Here is an 11,711-nt window from a genome sequence, read left to right on the forward strand (position 1 = left end):
CGATGTCTACTCGCCTACTGACAGGCTATAGTGATTGTATTGATATCTCCACTTTTCGAAAATCCCTGTTGAATATGTAGGGCAGGTACGAGGGGGATCACTGCTAAGTCTTATCTTGATATAGTAAGATCATGGGAAGATAGTGATGTTCTCTTTCCTCATCACCAACTTTCCTCAGAACACCACCCTCTTCGTCATCGTGTTAAAGCATCGGTCCTGAAAGATGAGTATCACGCGATCTCATACCACAAGTAGACCTAGCAATGAGCATAGTACCAGTTCGAGTTACCTTGAGACTCCGTGTCTGTCAGGCGAAATTTCCCTAATACACCATACTTGCAAATTCAGTTTCTTACAACTTCCTCCAATCACCTCACCGTCAGTTCAGCTATCATTAGTTGCAGTCATTTGTCTACTATGTCCTGGTATGTTCAATGCTCTCAATGGGCTTGGCGGAGCTGGGTTGGTGGCCCCTGGCCCGGCAAATGAGTCGAATATCGCACTTTACGCTTGTTTTGCAGTTGTAGGGTTCTTCGCCGGCTTCATCGTCAATATAATTGGACTCAAGGCATCGCTATTCGTTGGTGGTATATCATATGCGGTTTACGCCGGTAGCTTTCTCGCTTATAAACACATCGAAAATCGAGGCTTTTTGATCTTTGGAGGAGCGTTTTTAGGGGTATGCGCAGGGCCCTTCTGGGCATCGCAAGGGGCTATGTTAATATCTTATCCCTCCGATGACCAGAAAGGGCGCTCTACCTCTTGGTTCTGGGCTATCTATAATAGCGGTGCTGCAATAGGAAGTCTTGTGAGTAACTTTATTCTCCAGTCAAGGCAATCTGACAGTTTGTGCAAAGGTTACTCTTTGTCAAGAGCTTCAAACAAGCACCGGCAATGTTGCTTCCGACAATACATACATTACTATCATTGCTTTAATGTTCGCTGGGGCGATGTTGTCTCTTTGTCTGTGCCAACCCAAGAATGTCAAAAGGAAGGATGGATCTCGCGTTCACATCACAGTGACAGTGAAAACAGACTGGCGAAACGAAGTAATGTATTTTTGCAAATTGGTTCGCAAAGACTATTTCATTGTTCTATTATTTCCCATGTTTCTCACTTCGAATTGGTGTTATCCATATCAATTCAACACATTCAACCTTAAAACATTCAATATCCGCACCAGAGCTCTGAATAACTTTCTATATTGGCTATCAGAGATTCTAGGTGCGCTACTTGTGGGCCATACCTTGGATAACGATCGCCTGAGCCGGTCTGTCCGGGCAAAAGGACTTGTTACTGGACTTGTACTTCTAACATTTGGAATCTGGACAGGTGGATACATGTGGCAAAAAGGGCATTATCATCAAACAGATATTGTCGCCGAGGATCAAAAAATGGACTTTGATGATGCACATTATCTTGGACCGATGTTTTTGTACGTAGCTTATGGAATTTTCAATGCTATATGGCAAAACTGTGTGTATTGGTGAGTCATCAGTTGGTATTTGATGATATGTTCCAGCTGACATATTTTAGGATCTTGGGGAAATTTACGAGCGACACTCGAACGGCATCGATCTACATCGGTTTCTACAAAGGTATCCAGTCTGCGGGTGGTGCTATCAGTTACCGCATAAACAATTCAAACATTTCTGCGATGAACGAATTTTTGATTTGCTGGATCCTTCTTGCTGTTTCACTTGTTGTCGCAGCGCCGGTCATCATTTACAAAATACGAAACGAGACAGACGAGGAAGATACCGCTGGAGAAGAAACAGCTACAGAAACAGGACCTGCGGGGATTGATGAAGAAAAAGCAAAATCTGTAAATAATTCAACTCGAAGAGCGGAAGGGAAGCTCCTAGAGGAAAGTTTGAAGACATCACCAGTGTGATCAATAAATTTTTGCATATTGGACCATATTTTGGGATTATGGCAGCCATTTGGAAGGACTCTTAGATTTGGTAGATATTCTTGTCAAAATGCACATGTCAAAACCACACCTGCCAAAAACGCAGTCCAGGTAACGTGGTACCATGCTCATGTCTTCTGCAACAGCGTTCTCACGACGTGTCACACGTCGTGTCACCTGCAACACCATCTCGGTCGCTCCTAACCGTGAAACATTTCCTATGAGAATATCGAGGCCCATTTTTGAAAACATTTTCGGGAGCATGCAACTTGCAGCAAAGAGTGGGAGCGTGTGTGACGGGCCGCACTACTGGATGAAGCGGGAAGCCGACGGCCTTATCATGCTTCATTCTTTGCCGACCGCGAGGGAAGCAATTTTTTGTGAGATCAATGGGAAGAATATTCATGTACCAAAAGCTTAATCTCGTGTGGGTGGGTGGGTGTGCGACCACGCATTGATTTTTGGATAAGGATAAGCCAAGATCCTCAAGCTGATGCAAAGAGCCTCCATGCATATAGATAGTTTATGCTGTGTTTGGGGGCCATTTCAAGATTTCATTTTGAACTTATAGTACCTGGTAATACCAATGTAGATGACCGTAGGGCCCTCAGGACACTAAATCCTGTTTCCAAAGTGCTGAAGTCCCAACTAAGATGTTGGCGCAGCACCGGGCATTCCTTCGCGATGCCTAATGTACCAATTATTCGACTGGTAGCTAAGTACTCCCCTTGGCTCGGAGAATTATAGTCACGGCTTGGATACGGAGTCTTGCATCGAGGATAAACAGAATTGAATTCGACTTTCATTTCCAGCGAATTCACAACAGGAATACGTACGGAAAAGTGCATTTCTTCGAAGTAAGATCATACCGATTAAAATTTGACGATGACGACAAACAATTTTGAATATTTTCATTGCTGCTCTTTGGCCCAGGCGACCAGACAAAGGTAAAACCCAACGAGCTGGAATTTCTCACTCCTCCCATCGGCCGAGTGCAAAAGTCCGATGCAAAATGGGGATGGAGGCAGCGGGCTTCTTGAGGAAAGTTCTATTGCTCCGGCGCATTCTCATCCAAATAGTTGGGAATATACATAAAATACCATATGTTTGTTAAAAAAGTCGATGATGGAACCTAAATTCAACGACTAGTACCCTTATCAACCTGCCAGAAAAAGACAACATAGATGTGACACTAGGGCTTGATACTGTACACATACATTCCTTGCAAGGGCAAATCTTATAATCAGACCAATGAAAAGGCCCTTCAAATACACATTGGTCTACAGATCTTCGTTTCAAACAAAATTCCGCGGTTCACATCGCTATTTCTTAGTTTGACTTCAGAAGATTGAGAAGTATAACAAAATATTTTCGAGTGTTACTTCTTTGTGCCTAGCAGAATCCAGTGCACACGAATAGTTTCCTTAAAATATATGTACTGGTTGTATGTTTAAGATTCAATAGAGCCATTCGTGACTTGTAGGTATATGAGTTGATTGAAAGGATAAAGTGGTGATGCGAAATTGACTGGTCAATTTTGAAATATTGAGCTATTCTCTTAATGCTCCAGACGGCGCAGAATACCAGTGAATGTCAATCGCGATTCGTGAGATCTATAAAATATTCTCTTTTGTGCTAGAGCTAATCTGATAGTATTCGTAAGACTGGGAAGGTGATTGTTCTCCAATCATTCGCTTTGAGAAATTTGCACATGCAAATTTGAAATAATGGTCAGCATCCGTTATCGAAGTAAGTTCTATAATCTGAAGACTTCGCATAGTCTGCTAAGTCTTAGCTTCAAATCAATTATGACAAAAAAGCTGTTGACCTATTGTGTGGTGAAAAATACCTCGCTTCCTCACACGTCTCGTTTCTAGGTGCATCTTCTTAGAAAAATATCTTACGTCTCTTCAAAAGATTGTATTCAAAAGTTTATTTTTGCAAAATAAAAGGAAGTACAACAAGTGTAAAGCTAAAACTGAACAAGAGAAGCATGCTTGATTATCGAATTTTACAGACAGAATCGTATTCGCCGCGAAAAAAGGAGAGCTACATCAGGTTTCTACAAATCAGAATGGTTGTTGGAGCAGAGAACGTGAGATCAAGATGTCTCAAAAGTCTTGGAATTAATAAACAAAATGGCAACGTGGAGATATCAAACCCCATTTCTATCGTGGCTTGGAGATCTCAGCCCAATGAGGCAAATGCATTGGATTTTGATATCTTGCAAATTGCTCACATCTTTCTGCAAAGGTTATTTCAACGGTTGCTTCTTAGCATACCGTCTCTTTCCCAAAACACTATCAGGGAAAACCCCGCCCATCGGATTCGACGGTGTCCAATTGCCTGCTTCCTTAGTATCTAAACTAACAAACGCAGCATTCCGACTTTGCTGTGCAGCCTGCCATATCTCATCCACACCCACCTTATCTGCTTTCATCGACCTTAACTCATAGAAACTATACACCAATTGGTCCAGCCTCACCCACGTGTGCAAGTTTTCCCGGCACAGGATAGTCAACTTCAAAGGCACGGATCCGCATACTTTCGATGGATCTGCCGGGTTCAAGAACCGAGGCCATGCATATGCGATCAAAGACTAGAAAGGTATTCGTATTGACACCCGAAGAAGCAAGTCCGTCCTTCTGGTGTTCAAACCGACGTTGTCCGCCGAATAAGATTCTGGGTGCGACATCCGCTCTCTGCTCATACTAAAGGGGATCCTGCAGGATCTCGCGAAAGGCGCTTCTGAGTATCACACCATTCTGTTGACTGCTTTTATCACTTGCATCTAAAGCAGTCCCAGCCACAGACACGTGTGGTAAAACCGCAGAGCCCGGCGCATTAAATGAAATCATGTACCATTTTGCATCAATTATGTCCTTCGAGCCATTGTACTTCAACGCAAATTTGACGAACCCCCTCTCCCCCCAATGACACAGAAAATATTCCAGAGGTTCTGCATCCAGGTCCTGCATCGCCTCATCACACAGAACCACAAACCCCACAAATCCTTCCCCTCTCTATAGAGACGGCGAATCCATTCCGGAGCATCGGGCAGGGCGGCCTCGGCCATGGCACTGGCTTGCAATTTTCTTGCGCGGGTGGGCCGGTCACACCACTCTCTGGATCCGGCTTGAAACGCTTCTAGCTCGTTGGGAAGAAAAGTGGGGTTTCTAGATGCTTCAAATGCTGCTCCTTCTTCTCCCATGATTATTTCTTCCGTTTCACAAAGGAGTTCCCAGATCACCTCGCGCTCCGCATCTGCCCTAGGCGTCCAGAACCTGGCTGATAGCAGTAGTATTTCTTCTTGCGTGAGGCTGCTCGGATCCGTAACAGCTTGCTCCAAATCCGCATCAGGAAGATCGAGAAATACGCGCCGTTCTTTATCCGTCAGAGCGGAGGGACGTGAAAGGCTATTTTCCTTCAATGATGGATAGGCTGCAATAAGCTTTACAAGAGTATTATGGTTTCTTAGTACTCTCATGTAGCTGCCCATAGAGGCTTCGAGGATGGTCTTTTCAGATTTAGATGCCATAGTTATGCCGTGCTCTCAAAAATGCTCCGGTGATTTGATACCTATAATATGGCGCCATAGCAAAACCACGATGAATATCGGTATTTCAGAATAGAAATCATTTTGTCGGTATTTTTGTTGACCATTTTTGGAATACCGATTAGGCACCCTTGAGTGTTTGTTCGTTGGTTGTTGGTAGGTAGATATTCACAAGTATCTGATAAATAACTCAACCCTCGAAATCCCTCATTTTGCACTACGTTAATTTCACTCTATTGCACTGAAATCAGAATATTGGCTTTAGAAATTGTCCACGTAACGAAATTGAATCACAAAGCTTGATATTTATCTCGATGTTGAAGTCTTTTGATTGAAAGAGAAACTGCGATTAAATGCAATTAAAGCGAGTTTTGTACGGCAAGCCAAACCACCAAAATATCGCTTCAGTGTAACCTTATATTGTCACGTGTTGACGTGATTTTGCTTTCCCCAATCAGCAACTGCGATAAGGAACGCGATTTGGCCATTTCGATAATCGCGACAGCTTTCTCATGGCTCCAACCAACACACCAAGGAAACACATCAAACTAGACAGAGATGTCGGATGATGAATATGGAGATATCGACGAAGATGTTTGGGATGTAGCCGAAGCATTGACTCAAGCGTCGCAAACTCTACCATCCAATTCCCCTCACCGCAGAAAACGAAGGCGAATCAGCTCAGGCCAAGAGCTCGACGATTACAATGATGATGATTTCTCAATCCAGCAACGACGTCGATCGCGAGGCTCTACATCTAGCGACCATGATGAAGGAGACGGGAAAAAGCAGTCGAAATACAGGATACATCTTGGCGCAGAAGAAGTACCGGCAGCAGTCATCATGGGGGCGACACAAGCTGATGGAATGCCTGATTCGAGTCCTTATAGAATTAGAGGACCTATATATAAAAGGCCGAGACCACTCCCATCACCAGAATTAGAGCCTAAGCCCGCACCAACATTGGCTTCTGTGTTCCGGCCTACCAAAGCCCAGAAACAGAATATTGTTCCCCAGCCCGCGCCAGCCGTCGCCTATGATTTCTCCAAAGAGCTCGAGGATTTACCATCCGATGCTTTCTCTCCAAGCCCGCCACAACAAAATATATCAACTGGTTTGATTACGATAAACTCATCGCCGCCATTCGAATCTACACAATCAGTTCGTTCTCAGCGACTGGTCGCACCACAGAATGGCCTTCGCCAAACTACACTCTTTGGTGGACGTGCTCCAAACCAGGCGCCATCTTCCACTCAAGCTAAAAAAGTGCATAATTATTTGGTAGATAAGGTACCAGAGCCACCGACGCATCATTTTCTGGACCGAGAGGCTATCAAAACATGGGTGTATCCAAACAACCTAGGTCCAGAACGGCGATATCAATACACCATCGTACATAAGGGACTTTTTAATAATCTCTTGGTAGCTTTACCAACAGGTCTCGGGAAGACATTTATCGCAGCGACCATCATGCTCAACTTCTTCCGGTGGACGAAAGATTCACAAATAGTCTTTATGGCGCCAACCAAACCTCTGGTGTCTCAGCAAGTTAAAGCTTGCTTCGAGATTGCGGGCATACCGAGATCATCAACGACTATGCTGACAGGAGATCAGACCCCAGCTTTGAGAGCTGAAGAATGGGATGAAAAGAGAGTGTTTTTCATGACGCCACAGACTGTCGAAAATGATTTGAAAACTGGTATAGCTGACCCTAAGAGGATCGCGCTTCTGGTTGTTGACGAAGCACATCGAGCAACCGGCAAATACGCATATACTAAAGTTGTCGAGTTTCTACGAAGATTCAATAAGAGTTTCCGTGTTCTTGCTCTGACAGCCACCCCTGGATCAACCGTGGAAGCAGTTCAGGAGGTAATCGATAATTTGGAGATTGCTGAGGTTGAAATTCGAACAGAAGAGTCTATTGACATTAAGGAGTACGTTCATCGGCGAGATATCACTGAGATTCTCATAGATCCTTCCGATGAAATCATTATGATTAGAGACCTCTTTAGCAAGGCGCTTCAGCCGCTTGTCAATTTGTTATGTTCGCAGAAAGCCTATTACAATAAGGATCCTATGTCACTCACTCAGTTTGGCATGCTAACAGCTAGAAAGGCGTGGATGGCATCTGGTGCAGGTAAGACTGCAAATATGGGCGTCAAAGGAATGATGAATGCCTTGTTCACTGTGTTGACGAGTATGGGGCATGCAATCAAAATTCTCAACTTCCATGGAATCGGGCCGTTCTTTTCGAATATCAAGGACTTCCGAGCAGAGGTCGAGGGAAACAAAAAGGGTGGGAAATATAAAAACCAAGTCGTTAATGATCCAGACTTTAAAAAGATGATGGACAGGATTCAAAGTTGGATTAATAAGGAAGACTTTATTGGTCACCCAAAGCTCACTCATCTGTGCGATACAGTGCTGAATCACTTCCTTGACGCGGGGGCTGGGTTGACGGGTGACAATGTGCCACCTTCAAGTACTCGAGTAATTGTCTTCACCGAATACCGTGATAGTGCTGAAGATATAGCACGAGTACTCAACAAACATGGTCCAATGATCAAAGCATCTGTCTTTGTGGGCCAAAGCGACTCGAAGCGCTCAGAAGGTATGAATCAGGAGAAACAGCTTGAGACTATTAGAAAATTCAAAGCAGGGGGCATAAATGTTATAGTTGCAACCAGTATCGGTGAAGAGGGTTTAGATATTGGAGAAGTTGACCTGATCGTCTGTTATGACTCTTCCTCATCCCCTATTAGGATGCTGCAGCGAATGGGACGTACAGGAAGAAAGAGAGCTGGTAAGATTGTTCTCCTTCTCATGCGCGGGAAGGAGGAAGATTCATACAAGAAGTCGAAGGACAATTATGAGCAGATGCAAAGAATGATTAGTTCTGGTTCTCGCTTCACTTTTCGCCACGATTTATCTGCTCGTATCATTCCGAGAGACATTAAGCCTGAGGTTGAAAAACGGTTTATTGAAATTCCTCCGGAGAATACCCAAGATCCATCTTTGCCGGAACCGAAACGGCGTGCCAAAGCCAAGAAGAAGCCTGCCAAAAAATTCCATATGCCTGATGGTGTTGAAACGGGTTTTCGTAACGCCTCAAAACTCAATGGCAGTGTTGCGGGTTCCACTTCAGCAATTTTCCGCATCAAACGAAAGCCTAGTGAGCTGGATGATGATGAGCTAGCGCCAGTGCCCTTACTCGACTCCGTGTTACTAAGCGAGAGGGATATGGCAGAGCTTGATCGCCGGTTTTTAAGAGTGCCAGATGGTGCTTTGGAAGAGGTCGAGATGCCCGATTTGACAGCTCAGCCTAGCACACAACGATCTCTAACCATGACAGCTAAGGTTTCACACGGAAAATACACCAGAAAATGCGTTGATCTATTCAGCAAGCTTTCGAGATCCCAAGCACCTGAGAACCGTGATATCAAACCATATGGAGATAAAGCACCATCTGACCTCGGTAAAATGCCAACGATGCCACTAGAAGCGGAACTACTCGCTAGAATTCCCAAAGTTCCTAAAGCTCCAAAACCTGCACAAGTGCCAAAACTTTCTAAAGTCTCCAAAACCACATCCGCGCCCAAAAAAACACCTGCACCCAGAAAAGCCATATCCAAAAAGGCTCCAGCACGTCTTAACCGCCCTCTTCAACACGAGAGTTCCGACTCAGAAGATAGTACCGCATCCATGGCCATGGTATCGAATCTCCGCTCTTCTCAGATTCCTCAACCAACACCTGATTCCGAAGAAGAAGGGCCAGGTGAAAGAGTTGACAGAACCAGCGACATGGAAGATCTAGAAGCGAGTGACGATTCGGATCTGGGAAGTCTGGTTGATTTTATCGATCCTACGCAAATCCAAACCCAGATCACCCTTACAGGGACGTCCAACTTTTCATCAAGCCCACCACAGATGGAGAGATGGGATGGAGATGAGAGACAAAAGGGGAGAGGAAAAGGCGGATTGTTGGGAAGGGCATTGGAGAGGGATAAAGCTAAGAATATGTCTTCTGAGAGATCGGTACCTGCGATGACACAAGACAGTAGCGATGATGACTTACCTACCATCGAAGATCTCGTCAGAGGTGATACCGTCACTAAAAAAAGTGTAGATTTCCCATCTAGTAGTGTATTAAGTAGTGGGAAGAAAGCGACGCCGAACATGTTTACGAGGAAGAGGGATGGCGATGTAAGGGGAAGAGGAAACAAGCGGAGAATTGTGGACAGTGACGATAGTGATGAATGAATCTGTAGTGTGTCACTATCATACATACCTACGTCCTCCCTTTTTGGAATTTGCAACGGATTACTTAGCGTTGGAGTTGCCAGGTGTGTTGCTTGGCGTGTTGCTATATATTGGTGGTCATCATGTGTACATGTAATTCTCTGACGATATGTACTGTATACCTACTGGAAGAATGAACATAATTATCAGTGATGATACTTGCCTATTTTTCCCGATGCTTAAGAATTATCGGGAGCCAAGCATGCAATATTATCCAGTCTCTGGTCATGAATTATGTATTACTTTGTGAAAGATTTGAGATGCGATCTTTCCACTACTTCCCTCATACACCCCGAGCCCACCAAAGAATGCAAGTGATGCTCTCAATTGAATCATTTACGTGTACACCCAACTTCTACTCCACTCCAAACTCTAATCTTTCCATCCTCTTCTCTCCCCAATCCACCTTACTACATATACCAGCCCCAGCAGCACTGGCACTTCGATCACTACAGGGAAATATCAGTAAACATCTTCCCAACGAGGCGTTTTCAGAATACATACACGGGCCAACCGTAGCAGCCAACGCCTGTTCACTATCTGCACCGTACGTCGCAACCGCCACAGCAATGGCCAGCTCGAAGTTATTACTTGCCGCCGTGAAACTTTGCGTCGTGGCAACCTTATATCCGAAACCCATCCTCGCACACACAAATAAAGTTAAGAAGAAGATGATCGCAAAGTAAACGATTAGAGGGGCTGCAACTCGTACAACTGAAACTATCTGCTGAATAACATGCTGACCCTGACTTGCGAAAAGGATCAAGATGGTGGCCAAGAGACCCAGCAGAGAGAGAGGCGAGAGGTATTTGAGGAATACAGTGTCGTACCAGGAGGGAGATGCGAGGCTGCGGAGAAGGAAACGTGTGAGGATAGCGGCTGCGAGAGGAATGCCGAGGAAGACTGCTACGCTGGAGGCGATGGTTGAGTAGGAGAACTCGGCAGGGCCTTCGGCGCCTGAGATGACGGAGATGAAAAGCACAGAGAGAGGGGCGAAGAGCACCATTTGCAATAGACTGTTTATGGCCACGAGGATAGCGCAGTACGAAGTTGAGCCGCCGGCTAGACCAGTCCATATTAGGACCTAGGGGGGATTAGTCGACTGAGCTGTAAGCATGAAATGAGAGGAAGGTGAAATACCATGGCAATGCAGCGAGCTATTCCGACAAGTATCAGACCAGATCGAAGCTCTTCTTTGTCGGGTAGGAAGGCCCATGCTAGAGCTAACTATATGTGAGTCCTCGTTAGCTATTTCGTAACAAGGTCAAGAGTAGGTAGGGAGGTTTTGATTACCATCAACAATGGGGCAACAATCCAATTAACGACCAAACTAAATCCGATCTGAATCCAGATATCCTTCTTCTGAAAGACAAGATGTAGGGTTTCGAATTTGACCTTGCAAAGAATTGGATACATCATTGCCAACAAACATACAGCTATATTTTCACTGTTGTATTAGCTTGAAGAGCAAATTGATACATCTTAACCTTTCCTCCGGATTATATGCTCAAGTCAATATCCTCTGCTATCATACTTCACTATGGACCAAGAAGGAAGAAAAGAAGCACGAACCAATCGGCACACTAACACCCACAAACTCTCCCTTTTGCAACGCAGTCCCGACATTTGGCACAAAATATCCCAGCAAGATACCAATAGCCATAGCGAGAAAGATCCATAAAGCTAGGAGTCGATCAAGCCACCCTAAACTTTTGAAAAGGGAAGTTTTTTGGTGATTTGTCTGGAAATCATCCTGAGGTTTAGATGGAACTTGAAGGTGGGAGTTCTTCTCAATGTCTATAGAGTGAGATGGAACATCCGAGGAAGATTTTTGGAATTGGTTGATAGATTCTGGAGCGACAATATCTTCAGAGGCGAGGACTTTAGTCATATTGAATAGACTTGTGTTGGACTAAACGGTTTGAAAATTTTCTTATTGAAAAC

The 11,711-nt window shown here is 44.6% G+C and overlaps 4 protein-coding genes across 4 annotated transcripts; 2 read left to right on the forward strand and 2 right to left on the reverse strand.

Moving 5' to 3' along the window:
- Positions 1-223: 223 nt before the first annotated feature.
- Positions 224-1,894, forward strand: EAE98_005634 (uncharacterized protein; the record flags this gene model as incomplete). Its single annotated transcript, XM_038953256.1, has 3 exons — positions 224-808; positions 858-1,486; positions 1,537-1,894. The coding sequence occupies 3 exons, from the start codon at positions 224-226 to the stop codon at positions 1,892-1,894; spliced, it is 1,572 nt and encodes a 523-aa protein (XP_038810357.1).
- A 2,272-nt stretch (positions 1,895-4,166) lies between these two features.
- On the reverse strand, positions 4,167-5,450 carry EAE98_005635 (uncharacterized protein; the record flags this gene model as incomplete). The annotated part of the gene is made up of 4 exons (XM_038953257.1): positions 4,167-4,345; positions 4,398-4,623; positions 4,672-4,871; positions 4,916-5,450. The coding sequence occupies 4 exons, from the start codon at positions 5,448-5,450 to the stop codon at positions 4,167-4,169; spliced, it is 1,140 nt and encodes a 379-aa protein (XP_038810358.1).
- A 576-nt stretch (positions 5,451-6,026) lies between these two features.
- EAE98_005636 (uncharacterized protein) lies at positions 6,027-9,728 on the forward strand (the record flags this gene model as incomplete). The annotated part of the gene is made up of 1 exon (XM_038953258.1): positions 6,027-9,728. One exon carries the CDS (start codon positions 6,027-6,029, stop codon positions 9,726-9,728), a length of 3,702 nt encoding a protein of 1,233 aa, XP_038810359.1.
- Positions 9,729-10,139: 411 nt separating this feature from the next.
- Positions 10,140-11,658, reverse strand: EAE98_005637 (uncharacterized protein; the record flags this gene model as incomplete). Its single annotated transcript, XM_038953259.1, has 5 exons — positions 10,140-10,216; positions 10,272-10,851; positions 10,908-10,994; positions 11,061-11,203; positions 11,340-11,658. The coding sequence occupies 5 exons, from the start codon at positions 11,656-11,658 to the stop codon at positions 10,140-10,142; spliced, it is 1,206 nt and encodes a 401-aa protein (XP_038810360.1).
- Positions 11,659-11,711: the final 53 nt, after the last annotated feature.

This window comes from Botrytis deweyae (genome assembly GCF_014898535.1).
Source record: "Botrytis deweyae strain B1 chromosome Unknown BDEW_011, whole genome shotgun sequence".
Classification (NCBI taxonomy): domain Eukaryota; kingdom Fungi; phylum Ascomycota; class Leotiomycetes; order Helotiales; family Sclerotiniaceae; genus Botrytis; species Botrytis deweyae.